Source organism: Synchiropus splendidus, chromosome 13 (genome assembly GCF_027744825.2).
Source record: "Synchiropus splendidus isolate RoL2022-P1 chromosome 13, RoL_Sspl_1.0, whole genome shotgun sequence".
NCBI classification, from domain to species: domain Eukaryota; kingdom Metazoa; phylum Chordata; class Actinopteri; order Syngnathiformes; family Callionymidae; genus Synchiropus; species Synchiropus splendidus.
This window is the reverse complement of record NC_071346.1, coordinates 7,594,405-7,609,671: the sequence shown is the minus strand read 5'-3', so window position 1 is coordinate 7,609,671 and position 15,267 is coordinate 7,594,405. Positions and strand designations below refer to the sequence as shown.

The window sequence follows — 15,267 nt, the reverse complement described above, 5'->3', positions numbered from 1 at the left end:
TGTTGCTTCCATCTTAGCAAACTATGAATGGCTGCTGTAACAATTGAGGAAGGAAACCTAAACATACTTCTCATCTATCTGTCTACAGTCAACTATTTAAATAACAATAAGATATCATCCACGCAAAATAAAACCTCGGTGCCTCGGTTTTCCAATGTCTCGGAATTCGTACAAATCGTAAAAGAAAAAAAGTCGGAAAAAACATAACGTGCGCGGACCGATCAGCTGACCCATAACACACTTTGGTATTGTGTATAACGCAGCCTCAGTATGCAGACGTGTTCCGTTAGTTACATTTACTGACTGTTTTTTCTTCATATTGAGGTGTAAAACCTTTCCTGTCTCCGCACTGGACCGTGGTAGAGTGTCACAGGGGAGGTGCTCGCTCTCCACACCTCCACTCCAGGGTTTGATGTCCTGTTGTGGGCTGGAGCTGGGACAGGGATGAGGCGAGTCTGGGACAGAGCGTGACTTGGTTTATGACTTTGTCACAGCCAAACTGCACAGAAGCGCACATTCAGAGCTGGACACGCACCGGGCACCTCTTCCCTTCTGGAGAGACGTCACTCACTCGGCAACCCCTCCCACATGCAGCGGCCACACACATAGAGGAACAGCGCACCTGCAGCAGACACTCTACATTCACTCCTACAAGAGACTATTTTAAGGCTGGGAACGCATTATTTCTTTTTCCATTCATTGTAATGGGAAAAATCGATTCAGATTTCGAACAAATCGCTTCTCGAACGGCCGTCTGGAACGGATTGTGGTCGAGAACCGAGGTACCACTGGACTTGTCATGTAATTAAACTGACATTTAGTGAGTTAAAATCCTGAAGCCCATCATAAATGTTAGCGGGTAGGAAGTTTTGGAAAAGATGTATTGTATGTAGAGGAAATTATTTATTGAAATACTGATTCAACGTTTGACTTTTTTTAGGGATACATCTCATCCAAATGGCTGGTACTAGCTGCCAAATAAGTAAAAGGAAGTATGCAAGTAAATATTTTTGTTGAGTCTTCATTGAGTTTTGAGTCTTTTAAACCAGATGATGCCTATAAAAATGTTGCTACATTCAATCAATATCTTAACAACCAGTCAAAGTCCAAATAAACATGGCCACCCCTACAGTGACTCAGTGAATGGCTACAGAGACTGGTGACCTCGACCACTTCCTGATACTTCATCTGCTGTAGTTTATTTTTATTGACATTTCTCTCCATTTGCAGCAGAGGTTGAATCCAAAAATACATATTAATGAAGCCACACAACCTATTAACCCCCCCCGAAAACTGTGATATACAGAGGACCATGAACTGTCTTAAAGAAGACGTTCATCATTCAAATCTGTGAAGGATGTCTTTGCCGACAAGATGAAGAGGGAGAACTGATCCCCAGTGATACACAATCCAAGATTTTAAACTGACTTTGAACACCATCCCTTTAAATTTCAATTTGCACGGACCATCGACCAGCTTCAAAGGAATAATCCTGTAACTACCGCTGTGCCTTCTGGGTGCAAATTCATTGTCCCACTCCCATCTACATATCAGGTGCTCGAACAACGACACTTGTCCATGCGATGTCCTTTCATAGCATTTCAGTCTTCCACTGTGTATTGATCTCCGGCCTGTAGCTTGCCTGCATTGTTCAGGGCTACAATCTCGGTGCTCAGCCTTGATTGTGCGCTTCAGGCATCCCATTCTTTTTCAGATCATTTTCTCCGTTTTCATCATTTTTTCTGGCTAAAAGGAGCGGAATTCACGCTACACTTGATGCGCCTGTGTTTTTCTCGAAGCTGACTACCGTTTTGCCAGTTAAAGTTTTGAGGAATTGATCGTGCCGTGTGTGTGTTTGTGTGTGTCTGGATCAATGAGGGCGCGCTCGATGTTGATTTGATTTGTTCTGCATCTGTTTGCTAAAAATGTTTCATGGAATATAGAGCTGTGCCAACAATATATTCACATAAGATTCCTCATTCATATTTCCTACGATTCTGTGTAGATTTAAAATGTCCCGAGATTGTTTTTAACCTACGCGCAAAGAAATGACGTCACCGCACAACCCGAACACGCATAATGTACCAAAAAAAACATGGCAGAAAAGGAGATCCAACCAGTCTGGTTGGATCTCCTTTTCTGCCATGTTTGTTTTTGGCGTCGTTTTTGGCGTCATATTGGATTTTACCGAATGCATGGAAACACCAGGCTGGACATGACATTGACTACAATTAACACAATAAATGCGCCGGCTCATATTGCAAGGCGTCTTCCGGAGATCACCGACTCACTCCCGGAGCAGACGCGCTTCACTGACAGCTGAGTCCGTATGTTGCAAATAGACGAAAGGAACGAAGTGAAACGCCAGCAAGTTTAACTGAGCTATTTCTTTTTAAATAAACAAGCACTTTTGTTTTTGTTATTCAAGCAGTATACTACAGTTGCTACACTTCTATCGAGGCATGATCAGAAATCCTAATGAATAAAATTGTTTTTTAACTGAAAATGGATTTTAAATGGAATTGTGAGACAATAAAAGATTGACGCTTCCAATAGAATACAGGTGCTGAACATGAACCGCTCAAAATATTACCTGCTTTTACAGCAGAAGTAAAAGCAGGGTAATTATAGATTATGTAAATATCTATATTAACAGAGTTATTTAAGGTGTGGATCATTAACAAGATGTGGACCTGCTATAAATATAGTCTCCCGGCAGAGGAGAAGGTGACTTTGACTTTGGATTAATTCCAGCAGTAAACAAGAATTTTGAATCCACATTGAGAACCAAATCCGTGTTTGTGGGAGGCGCTCGAACCCTCTGAGACAGTTTACGAAATCCTTTTCCTCCATGCTGACACACTGAAGGTAAATCATAAATGAGGATAATGCAAAAAAGCACCTCGCTAAATCTGAGTGGCTTATGTCGTAGGTTATTAAGAGAACAAAAGCACACAAAAAGTCCCGGTTTGTTAAGCTACCCTGAGAAACGCTGTGTTCAGAATGTTGCAGAGCAGCTTTTCCTCAGTGTTTGGAAGCTAAGTTGTCTTTTGTACTCCTGAAGTCGAATCAAATTATATTATTTTCGAGATCTAAATATCCCCTGCTGGTGTTGCAGACGTCAGACATGGAAAGGAAATCTTTCCACGCGCTGTTTTACTCTCCCTGATTTATGAACACCTGCAAAAGCCCAGACACTATCGTCGGAGAAGAGAACATCACGCTGAGGCGAGGAATCTTGTCTGGTCTATATTTGTCTCACTCATTGCTAAATTTTAAATGAGTTGTAATGCTCAGTGACTTGCAACTGCTTGGCTCTCCCAAGTATTTCTGGCAAATTATAATTTGAACCGCAGAATTTTTTTTTTCTAGTTGTCAAATTTTGAAAATTATATATTCACCCCTTTTGTGCTGGAGCCCATTTCTTTCTTACTTTCTTTGAAAAGAAATAGTTACTTTCGCACTAAATCCGATCATAGTGGTTCCCCCTTCGTGGATCCGCGGCTTTGCCATCGCCGGCGCCATATTGGTTTTCCGTTGACATCTTGCGGTTATCATGCATGGAAGAGCGCTATTATTGGTGGGGTATATGGCGCCATTGACAGGAAGCTAATGCAAGTAATTCTGAAACTGTAACTGTTTTCAGTCAGCATGAAGTGATGGCGCAGCTCTCGTCTCCCATCTGCCACCCTCTAGGACAGATGCTAAAGTCTGTACACTGCCATCTAGTGTCGGGAGGCCATTCCTTCACAAGTGTGTGTTTTGTAGATCCCAACTAGCCACTTCAATTTACTGAACTCTGACTTGAGCGACCACCTTCATGTATTGGTGTCAGTGATGGGATATAATCTCCCCACTTGTCCCCCACGATCAGACCTGTGTCCAACCTCCACCCAGCCATATGCAGTGAAAAATGGAGCGAGGTATTTGACCAAAAGAGAGAGGAGAGGAGACAGTGACACACAATGATGAGGCGAACTCACACAACTCATAAGTGGGTGAGAACAGACATGTTTTCACACCAGACTAAAATAGTCTGTTGCTGATGTGATTGCTAAATTGCTCAGTTGAACACTGACAGGTCAGATGTGAACAGTAGACGCCGCTTTTAGATGCATACATTTTGCAATATACTTGGGTTTTACTCCATTATTTTATTCATAACAAGGCTTTGAAATCAATCCTATAATTGACTGGATGGCATTCGAGGGGATTTTTGTTGGAGTGTAATGTGCTCCTTTTCCCTGTGAGACTTTTTGGTTGCAGTGCGTAAACATAAAAGCAGGAAATGCTCCATCCATTGCATGACTCCGAGAGTGTCTTGGGACACATGAAGAGTCTCTGGGTTCAAAATATTTTAATTTGTCGAATCGCTCGCACATGTGTAAACGGACTCCAGTTTCACACCGGAGTCAGGGATTTGTTTTTCCTCTGAATAGATGTGAGGAAAACATTCCTGCTCTTCGATGTCCCCCAGCGCATCATTTCTTTATACGACATGTATTTTTAGAGGGATGCTAATAAATGTGATGTTGACAACGCAAACAGGAAAGAATGCATTATTAACCATGGCTTGTCAGGACACAGCTGCTTGCGCTTAATAATTCTGCCGCAAGTTCCGTAGTGAAATTACAGATGCAATATGCAGCAGCAGCTGTTCAGCGTGTTATACACGATCTCTCACCTTTTCTGATGCTAAACTTGAAGCCAAAACGGAAGATCAAGGTTCGCTTTATTGCTCCTGCTGCCGAAGGCTGATGGTCGTAGCTCCGCCTCCTTGCAGCTTCAAAGCCTGACCAGCAATTACGGAATCGGAAAACTCCATTAGCTGTCCCGAAGACCTTTCCAGAACCAGTCATAAATATCATTTGGAAAAAAAAAAAGTTCAGGGCAAATCCACCCGGAGCCTTGTGGGGCTTTTCCCTGGCTTTCAGAAGAGGCTTAAGTGGTAACACTGCCAGTGGGGTCGGTTTTGCGTGAGGATTGGTGTTGAAGCACATTTAAGAGAACACAGAAAATATCCCGAGCTCAACATAAAGCCCATGTTCGAGCTCTGGGAGGCATGTGAAATTCATTCGTAATCCTGTCGCCTGAATGAAACCTCTCTTTTTTCTCATCCCCACTTTTGATTGCCTGCAGTTTGAGGGGAAATTTTCTCCACACTCAAGTTCAGTCGACTGGAAATACGCCGCTCTCAAGGCTTCAAATCGTTGGCATAGATTACTTCTGATTGACTATTATGTGCCAACTGCTGTTTTTTTGCATCTTCCTGCTGAGGATTATGGTGGGCATTAAATCCCAACCACTTTTGCATGGAGTTCTTCTAAAAGACTGCGCTGGCAAAGAGTGCATTTTTCTGACGCGGTATTACTCTCAATGCTGTGGTAAAAAAAACTGTAAAGTGGAGAGGTGAGCCGAGTGGGAAGACGTGCAAAAAGGCTTAAAGAAACTGCACCGGCTGCTGACTATTTGATAGGTTGCTTTTTTTGGTCCTGCTGCGTCTTCAGAGCAGAAGTGAATCAACACAGCAGGACCTCGCCCACCCAGACATAGGGGAAGTGGGAGGAGGGATTGTGGTTGCCATGGTAAGGGGTCATCCTGACTTCACCCTGACGGATCGCGGTGATACTGTAGCTGACGCGGAGTTAAGCTGGCCTCCATGGCAACCGGCCACTGACTGATCGAAATGGATGAGCGCATATTTGTTGCCATTCTACTGGGCTCGGACCACGATATCGTGCCCCTGGTTTATCAAGATGATCGGAATATGCAAGGTGTTAGCGATTACATGTACAAAGTGACGCCTCTGGTACGAATACATTAAAACCAATTACGAATCTGCGAAATACTCATTTGTGCTGACAGCCAGTGCTGCATGCAGTAGTCAGCCCGGGAGTGCAACAGAAAGATGGAAGGAGAGAGAGAGAGAGATGTTTCTGTGAGGCCCATCTTTTATTTATGGCCCACAGGAAGCCCTTCAGCATGTCCTCTAGATGATACCCAGGAAGTAAGCACATCACACAGCCAAACGCACACACAAGTCAGCCGGAGCACGGACGGTCCAGCACAGGCGCGGCCGGCCATCGCTGTTTTCTTACTTGATGTCTTTCTCTTTACAGCTCCTCCGAGGTTCACCAAGATTCCCACAGACCAGATTGGAGTGTCAGGGGGCGTGGCGTCATTTGTCTGTCAGGCCAGCGGAAGTCCCAAGCCTGTTGTCTACTGGAACAAGAAGGGCAAGAAGGTCAACTCTCAGCGTATCGAGGTGGTTGTCACAGTGCACAGTGATGACGCAGCCATGTCACATCTTGTGAATCAAAATCTCTTTTGTCCTTCATTTATAAGTACATTTTTTGCAACACTCCCAAGAGGTGACCGACACATCAAGTCTGAGTTAAACAAACAACAGGATGTGAGGTGATGCTCAATGAGCATTGAAGCATTTTGTCTTTACTTTCGTCTTCTTTACACTTCATTCACTAGTGACTCACTCTTTTAACTTCACGATTAGTGTGATATCTTTCTATCGATTTACTGGAGGTGGGACTGGATGAAAAGGGTTCATCCGTTTAGTGGAGTCTGTACACAGGAGCTTAAACATCAGGGCAGAAGTGCTCCAGTGATGAGTGAATTTGCTGCTCAGCAACATTTCTTGTGCTTCTATCCTGAGGTTTTTCAAAACTTTCACACTTCTTCATCATGAATATTTTGGTCATCAATTTTCCTTTCCCTAAATCTACAAGTTGAAGCCCCAGTCCTGTTATTTACAGCAGAGCTATCGCATGATGTACAACTTCATTTTTAAAAATTTGGTCACAAATGTCTGTAATAACTCTGTTATGACAGCTAAAAACTAGGGATGCTCTGATCGTGATCGGCCAATTTCAGGGCGAATGCTGACCACTACCTGTCTTAGCCGACCACAACAACCGATCATGTGTGATGCTCTGATGAAGCCCCGCTGGTTGTGACGCGTCCACTGAAGCAGCAGTCTGCCGTGAAGATTCTTTCAATCTGTCATTTAAAGATTGAATCCTGCAGCACACACATGGCAAAATGTTGTGCAGGGAAGCGCGTTAGAATTAAACATGCCATTTAAAGCTCCAGCACTTGACGGAGCACGGAGTTTTCCAGGCTCATGAAAGTGAGACTGCTGCTTCCTCAGCAGCTGTTAGCGCAGCTCGCGCTTAGCGAGCGTGACATTCGGAACGCTAAGCTAATTGCACAAGAAATAGTCTGTAATTTCACCGAGCTAGATGAGCAGTCTTTTTCAGGTGTTGTTTATGTGGCGACAGAAACGACTGTCACCGTTTTGGAGTCGGGTGCAGCGTTCGTCAGCCTCCTGAATCTGAAACGTCCGGAGTAGAAACTTTCATATATGCAGTGCTCTCTGTCTCGGAGTCCCGCTACAAGCGACCAGTATGTAAATATTTCACAGATGTAGCACAGTCTCCAGAGACTCACCAAATCAAATGAAATGTTTTTCACTTGTCCTTAAGACAGAATAGTCACGGCATTGTTTTTCAATTTTTTCGCCTTCTTGAAGAGGTATATTAAAATGTGTCTGAATTAAAATGATTGAATGGTTTTCACATCATGTACACAGACGGTCTCATCATTTTGATGACAAATTCATTGTCAATCCATGCGATCGGCAGCAAAAACCCTGATCGGAGCATCCCTACTAAAAACACACGTTTCAGTGAGTGCATTTCTGTGATGTGAACGATTAGACGCTCTGCTCCCTGACCCAGGATTGAAAGACTGTAACGGTAAGTATATCCACCCTGACCTCTGACCTCCGTGTTGTGGAGGGAGAGTCGGTGTGATCAATAAACCATTTCCTGTAATTATAATCCTGTGGTGCAACATTTGATACGGCAGTTATGGATTGACTCGCTGAACATGTAGCGTCCCCTCATGTCCTGCAGTGACTGATCGGCCTGTCCCGTTGCTGTTTAGACCATTGAGTTTGACGAAGGAGCCGGTGCTGTGCTGAGGATCCAACCGCTGCGAGCGCCCCGAGACGAGAACGTCTACGAGTGCGTGGCACGTAACAGCGAGGGAGAGGTGTCGGTCACGGCCAAGCTGGCCATTATCCGAGGTGAGACAAAAGCAACCATTGCGCTTTCTGCGCTCTTTTCCACTTCAGCTGCTCTCGCTTTCCAAATGCATACACCTGGCTGCAGCTGCTGGCCCCCCATTCCCCAGGCTGTCAGTCGTAGAAGTGACATAAAAGCTCCCACAGCCGCCCGCAGTGAGCTGTTCTTTTCATTGTCCTCCTCAGTGTGACCAAGCGTGAGCCGTCCACGGAGAGGGCAGGCTCGCCTCCTGGCACGTTGTGTTGCAGCGTGCCAGCTTGCCATAATCACTGAGCCCCCGGGCCACATGGAGGTGTTAATTTAATATACACTGTATACTTGGAGGGTAGTTGATCTAATGTGCTGGCCCGACATGACATGAACTTAAGTCCCAGTGTGTGGCTGTGAGCACCCTCCATCTGCCTAGCACAGCAATATAGGACAGGACGGCCACTGAGGCCGTGGCTGCGTGAAGAGAAATCATGGGATAAGCCCTCGATTTGGCAGACAACTAGTGCCGGGGGGAAAGGAGGAAAGGCAAAGTTGATCAAGTGTGAAGAAGTGCTGTAAGATGAGTAACATTGGGACCAAGTGAAACAACGGCTGAAATAGGATATGAGACGAGGGGTCTGCAGGACGTGCGAGAGATGGATGAGGACAGTGTAGTTGGCATGGCTGCAAGACAAACAGAAGGAGAGAAGCGCGGGGAATAGGCACCGCTCCATCTGTTAGCCCAGCTACCCTGCACACACCACCACAATCTAAAACCCATTACCTTCAAACCTGCACCTCCAGGGCTGGCTGGCTTTTTTTTCTCCATGAAATCTGGTTACAGGGATGCTGTTTCTCTGTCACTTTATCACTGCATATATATATATATATAGTATATATATGCTTATCGTCAGCAATATGTTATTCCCCAGAATTGAGAAAGCTATTTTTGTTTTCTTATTTTCTTGTGTTCATCGTGTTCAAATGAACATTTTTCATGTTCTAGATCATCAGATATTTGCTGCTCACCTGGAATCAGACGACAAAATAATAAAAGAAAGGCTTGGATAACACGGTCCGCTGAGCCAGCTCAGCGTTAATGACGTGAACCTTAAGTGTCGTTTAGATTCGGGAATGACACAAGATGACAATGACGCGCCTCTTTTGTTATTTCTAAGGATTAATTGAAGGTTATAAAGGGTGTTTTAATCTTTATTCTTTTGAGAAACAGCATTTTATCAGAGGAGTAGATGCCATATTTGCCAATGCTATTCATTGCATCAGTTCTTTCTGGCAGAAATAAGAAGGATGATTTAATGTTTCTGGTGGTTGTTATGATGAAATGCTCTTCAGAGCATGCCACTTCACTATCTAAGAGTCATCCTCCCACCAACAAATAACCAGTTAACGGAAACTGCTTTCACGTCTTTCTCTTGTCAGTCAGCGCGCGCCACAATACGAGAATAAACAGACAGACGCCGTGAAGTCTGGAAGCCTTCGGTCACTCTGGCGGCGTAACTGTCAGACGACATAAACGTAGCGAAAGCTCAGAAGGACAAGCTCGTTGCAGAAGATGACAGGAGGTGGACGCTGACAGGAAGTCCTGAAAACTGTTTAGTGAACTGTCATCAGAGTGAGTTGCAGATGTGGGCCTGCATTTTAAAGAGAAGAGAGAAGCTCTATGACAAGTGAAGACATGTTGGCGGGAAAACTCATGCAGAGCATCAGCAGTATTTGTTGTATATGTATTTGGTCTTTTTTCTACCTTTGTTGTAAGTATACAAGCCGTGACTCTATTTTTATTTTTATTTTTATTTTTATTTTTATTTTTATTTTTATTTTTATTTTTATTTTTATTTTTATTTTTATTTTTATTTTTATTTTTATTGCTGGTTGGTAAATAAAGTTTTTATGAGTCATCTCAGTTTTAAAAAAATGTCCCGCATCATGTATTTCAGTTAAAAAATAACGTATCCGTTCATCATAATAATTGTGAATTGTTTGTTAGTTGAATCACTGTTAATGAAAAAAAAGTCCCTATTTTATATATGGAAGACAAGGGATGTTCCAAATTCCACGGCAAGGTTAACCCTAAAACTGAATTCCAATGAAAAACATCTTAGTTAAAGCCGAAAAGGGGACGATTTTGTTAAAATGTGCGGTTGATCATGGAAAATGAAGTGCCGACAACGGCATAAATGTTCTCCATTACGGACCGATACCTCTTACTTTCGCAAACACGACTTCCTCGTTCTGTGTGCCGCCATTGTGTGTAATGGTTGGGCCACGCTAATAGCGTCCGGGCACAGAGCGGGGTTCTTGTGGTCAACCACAGGATATGAGTTTCAGGAGAGACTAATGGATGGAGTGACGGTGGTAGTTTATGGTGAAAAAGATTTTTTTTTTACCTACGCCATCATTATCAGACATTACTCTTCCTGTTCCATTACCCCCATTTTACTTCTCCTCCCTGTCTGCTTCTGTTTTTAACTCCGCCGGCCTTTGCTGTGGCTCAGGGCAATGTCCTTTTCTAATTTCTCCTCTCCTGTTTTATTCATTATTTCATTTTCTCAGCCATCCATCCTAGATGACCCTGCGCTCTCTTTCTTTCCCCCACTTTGGATGCTCCCTCCCACACTCCACCCGGGCCTTTATCCTCTTTAATTGAACTCTCTTCTTTGGGGGCTGCATCTCTTGCAGAAGATGCGAGTGTGTGGAACCCTCTGGTGGGTGAGATTCTCATCGCCGCAGCAATGTAAACATGTATAGGCTCCAGCTTGTGCGTCACCAGTGATGGAGCGTGCCTCATTTATTTGTGTGTGCATGTGTGTCTGAGCAAAGTAATCCTGATTATACTCACCTCCCAGTGTCCCAATTTAGGAGAAAGGCATGGGAGGAATGGGGGAGGAAAGGGGTAAGAGAGAGAGAGAGAGAGAGAGACGCCGGAGAAGGGAATTTCTGCCGCCACGGCAAACGTCCTTCATATGAATAACAGAGTCAGATCAGTGATTTCCTTGGGCGCCTGCAGCACTGGCAAGCCTGCAGCATGAGCAGCAAGAAACTATCAGCTCAGCCGGAGAGAGGATTACACCCCTTGCAACTTTGCATATACACCTCATCTACACAGTTTTCATTTCAGTCTTCACGACTCAGTTCGACAAAGATTCTGTTTGAGGACTACTCAGCACCAAAGAGCTAACAATAGCGACGGGGTGATTGTTGGCTCACAACTGGTGTTAGATTTTCATCTTTCCACAATAGAAGTTTAGTTATGATGTATTGTCATAAGGGTCTATTAGCATTTAAAGTGCAGTCTATAGGAGTCAAAGCATCGCAGCCTCTGAGGACTGTTGAGCGGCGGCAGATTAATCCTGGTGCAGCCTCCCTGAGATCGGCTTCCATTCAGACTTCTTTCAAGCACATGGCCATTTCCCAGTTGAAATGAGCAGAGTGATGAATAGAAAAGCTGTCTCCTCACCGGGACACAACAGATCTGAGCAAAACGGCGGACGATAGATTTTTTTTATTTCAAACTGCTTATTCATGCTTGTTTGTCCGTTGCTTCATACACTGTACATGTGGCTGTATCTTTTTTTCAGTCTATTGTTTGTGTGCAATTTGCATATTTGCCCAAATCCGGTTGGCTCCATTTCCTGTCTTTGGGCATCAAGCCCGATTGCCCTCCTGCAAACACAGCATTGCCAAAATGCATGAGGCCAACCTCTTGAAACACACAAACAAAAGCTTCGGGGGGAACAATGCTGGTTAGTCCTCGCCAATGTTCCCCTGCACACTGTTGACACACTCGGTGGTTCTGTACACACGCGAATGACACATTTTTCCATAGGCGGTCTTATCATTTTAACCAGGAGATGAAAGGCAAGCTGTACTTTTGTGCAGTGTTTGTGTTTGATAAATGATTCATTTGCTGGAAAAGTGTGATCAAGGCTGTGCCCGCAGTGTCTATTTCAAGCTGGGGCTGACTCATCCTTGCTGAATACCTGTGGCTCGCTCCTGTCTCCGAAGCGGTCTGTCCGTCCATTCATTCTCTGTCCGTCTGTCTGTGATCTGTTATTCCCAGGGCGACTCGCAGTCTATTAACACGTGCCCTGACCTGCCGGGGCGCCGTACACTTATTAACACACGATTCGGTGTTCTTGTAGCCGAAAAGGTGATAAAAAGCCCATCTGAAAGGGATTGGGGGTTGTGTACCGGCAGAGGGAAGCAGATGTGTACCGCTCATATTCCCCGCCTCGGGGGAATTGCCTCCTGACCTTTGCATTGATCAACCACCTTATTTTTTCCCCCTGTATTTCGTCGACAGCAGTACAACCGGCCTCCATTCTAGTGAGCCATTAACACTGATCAATTCCAAAGGAAGGGCGGGGCGGGGGGTTATGTTGGCCCTTTACTTACCTCTGCCAGGCTCAAGAGCTGCTCGCTAGGAAAGTCGATGGTAGACGTCGCTGGGAACCAAAGTGTTCCTCAAAATGCTCACCTTGACATGAATCGAGGGTCACAGAGCTGTCAACAACAAATCAGTGCTAGTTTTGTTGAGGCTCAGTTGAGGTGGTTTTACTGCACCCTGGAAGTGGATTCCGCAGTGAGGCAGCACTAGTATCGAGATTATCTTTTCTTTCTTGTTCCTTTATACCGTTACATTTCTGTTTGCCCTGACTAACTCAAGTGCTTAGTCCATGCCGAGTCTGGTCAGCGAGAGGTTCGTGCCTCAAAGTTTCTATGAGTCATTTTTGTGTAGAAGAACTTGCACCGAGTGGGGTACCTGAGCTTCCAACATAGTCTCTATTCTAAGGCATCAAATATTGATATGAAATATTTGCCAAGTGGACTTTTGCGTCTCAGAGCGACGCTGAAGTTAGCTGTCTGGGTTGGATGTTGACTCCCATATTTCCCTCAGTGCAGCAGATCCTGACGCCGTGGTCAGTGGGTCGTGTTAAGTGTAGAGCTCCTAATAAGATCATGAGGAACTAACTGGACGCAGTTGACGATAATCGATATGCGACACCTTAGGCATGAGAATGTGCTGCAACAGATATATATATATCATATTTATTATAAGGACACAGCAAATTTCCACTTTAGAACAAGTGTAAAAAAGTTACTATTTTTGATGCCCGGCCACCACTGTTACATGTTACTTATCTGTTCATGTCCACTACTGAAATTGATCCGACAAGAGGCAGAAATTGGCATCAACCTTCCTCTATAGATAAAATGCTAAAACAAAATCCTCAAATTAAAGACTCCTGATTGATCCACTGCATTGCAGCCTGTCCTTGGATCGATGACCTGCCTAAGGGCCACTTCCATAAGCCACTCCATCCATTTGTTTATTCACCGAGCATTTCAGTTACACTAACACAAAAGAGAACTGTCTCTCCCCAACACCTGATTCATATTCACAGCCTGCAGCCAAAACATTCAGGAAAAAAAAATGTGTTCGACACTGTTTTAAAACCCCAAAAGTCAAATTTTAAACAATTTAAAAAAACGTTTTTTTGTGTATCAGCATCCCTTGCCAACCGCGCATCAAAGAAAAGCTGTTTTTAGCCATTGTCGTCTTCTGACAGCTCATTGCATCACATTTTTGTAACAATATTTACAGAGAGGCATCCAAATTTGTTAAACAACGCAGTGGTGACTTGCAAACACAACACATCTTAAACACACTCCTCCATTATGCAGAGGATCCGTTCTATCGTTTACACCCACCGTGCAAGTACAGCGATCCAACTCTCTTTCTATAAATAATTCACAGGCCCATCTTCATATCGGTGCTATCTACCAAGCATCGTGTCAGCGTTTATAAACTCTTCTCCTGTCAGTTAATTACGGCGAGATGAGTAGTTTCCGAGCCGCTCCGGCGTTGAAGATCTCAAAATGCTCGGAGAGATCTTATCCTTACTTACAGTACTGTACTCTCCAGCTCCCGCCATGCAGTGAGTGTGAGCAGATGGTGAGCGTCTGTCATGTGTTGGTGCTGCTGGAAGCCAACAAAGAAAAGACATCAAGAGGAGAAACAGATATTTGACATGCTCTGCAATAGCAGCTCCAGCAGCCAACTTTTAGCAGGTGGATGATCGAGACCCTCCTGTGGGCTTGATTTATTAGCGGGGCATCTTGGTAATAGCTTCTCTGCTATAGGAAAATGGAATCTATAATTTTAGTACCAGGTATGGGGGAGGTGTCAGTGTGTATGTGTGAAAGTGCTTATAAGGGTAAGGAGAGGCGGAAGCTAGAGGCATGATGGATCCGGATTACGTGTACAGCCATCTGGACCGTTGTCACCGAGACACTTAATTCTATTCTGCTGAGAAAGTGCCGCGCGTCGGTGTGTGAAAGCCAAACTCTTGCACTACACGCCTTGATCCCCCGTGCGTACGTGAGTGTTTGTGTTCATGTCAGTGTCGCTAAGCGGAAATCTGCGAAAAATGCAAATACTTGCAAACAAACATCTACACGTACACGCCCGACCTCGCGGTTTCACGCGCCGCTCCAACATGATCAGACACGTCCCGTGGCCTGAGGACACATCCCAGATTGGCTCTTGTAATCGCTGGTACGTCGGCACAATTGCTGCTAACAAGTCCTTATTACCCCCCGTGCCCTGCCCCTCCTCTTCATCCAAGCCTCTAATTGCTGTTGCTGTTTCTGAGGAGGTCTCTGCATAGTTATTAGACTTAAATCATTACCGCCACATCATGAAGTGCGCCGCCACCAAAACACCTGCTTCGGAAACCAGAAACAGTCGGGTGTGTGTGTGTGTGTGCGCTCGGCTGTTTGTTTGCATTGCTGCCTACAGGAGTCCTGCTGTTTGGGCGGTTTGTTTTAAAATCCTGTGAAAACCGCCTGTCGCTAACACGTGAAACCTTGCTGTGCCTTTGCCTGCCCGCTGGATCAGTTAATGACTAGCTAGCTGAAGGAAAAAACCTGGCTTCGATGAGGACAGATATAGTGGCCCTGCTGTCTCACGCTTCTTTCACAGACCTGCAGATGTTACAGGGAGGGAACACTGGCCCTCACATCACTGCAGACTTATGAACAAGAAGCATCCTTTCAATAGCTGAATGCACGCCATGTTTTCATGGGGTAAATTGTGACTCAAATACAGACTAAATATATAGCTTCACCTGTCCTTTTTTTGTCTGTATTGCTGAGGTGAGGTACAATTTTG

General features: G+C 44.6%; 1 protein-coding gene across 4 annotated transcripts in view; it reads left to right on the top strand.

The window, feature by feature from the left end:
* Nucleotides 1–15,267, top strand: part of LOC128770048 (receptor-type tyrosine-protein phosphatase S-like) — a 75,869-nt gene that overhangs the window by 21,004 nt on the left and 39,598 nt on the right. For 2 of the 4 annotated variants that reach the window (XM_053884275.1, XM_053884273.1), the window contains exons 3-4: nucleotides 6,120–6,268; nucleotides 7,963–8,104. In XM_053884275.1, coding sequence (XP_053740250.1) covers nucleotides 6,120–6,268; nucleotides 7,963–8,104 — 291 coding nt within the window. The remainder of the gene's footprint in view (nucleotides 1–6,119; nucleotides 6,269–7,962; nucleotides 8,105–15,267) is intronic. The other 2 variants (XM_053884276.1, XM_053884274.1) reach the window with 1 other exon arrangement.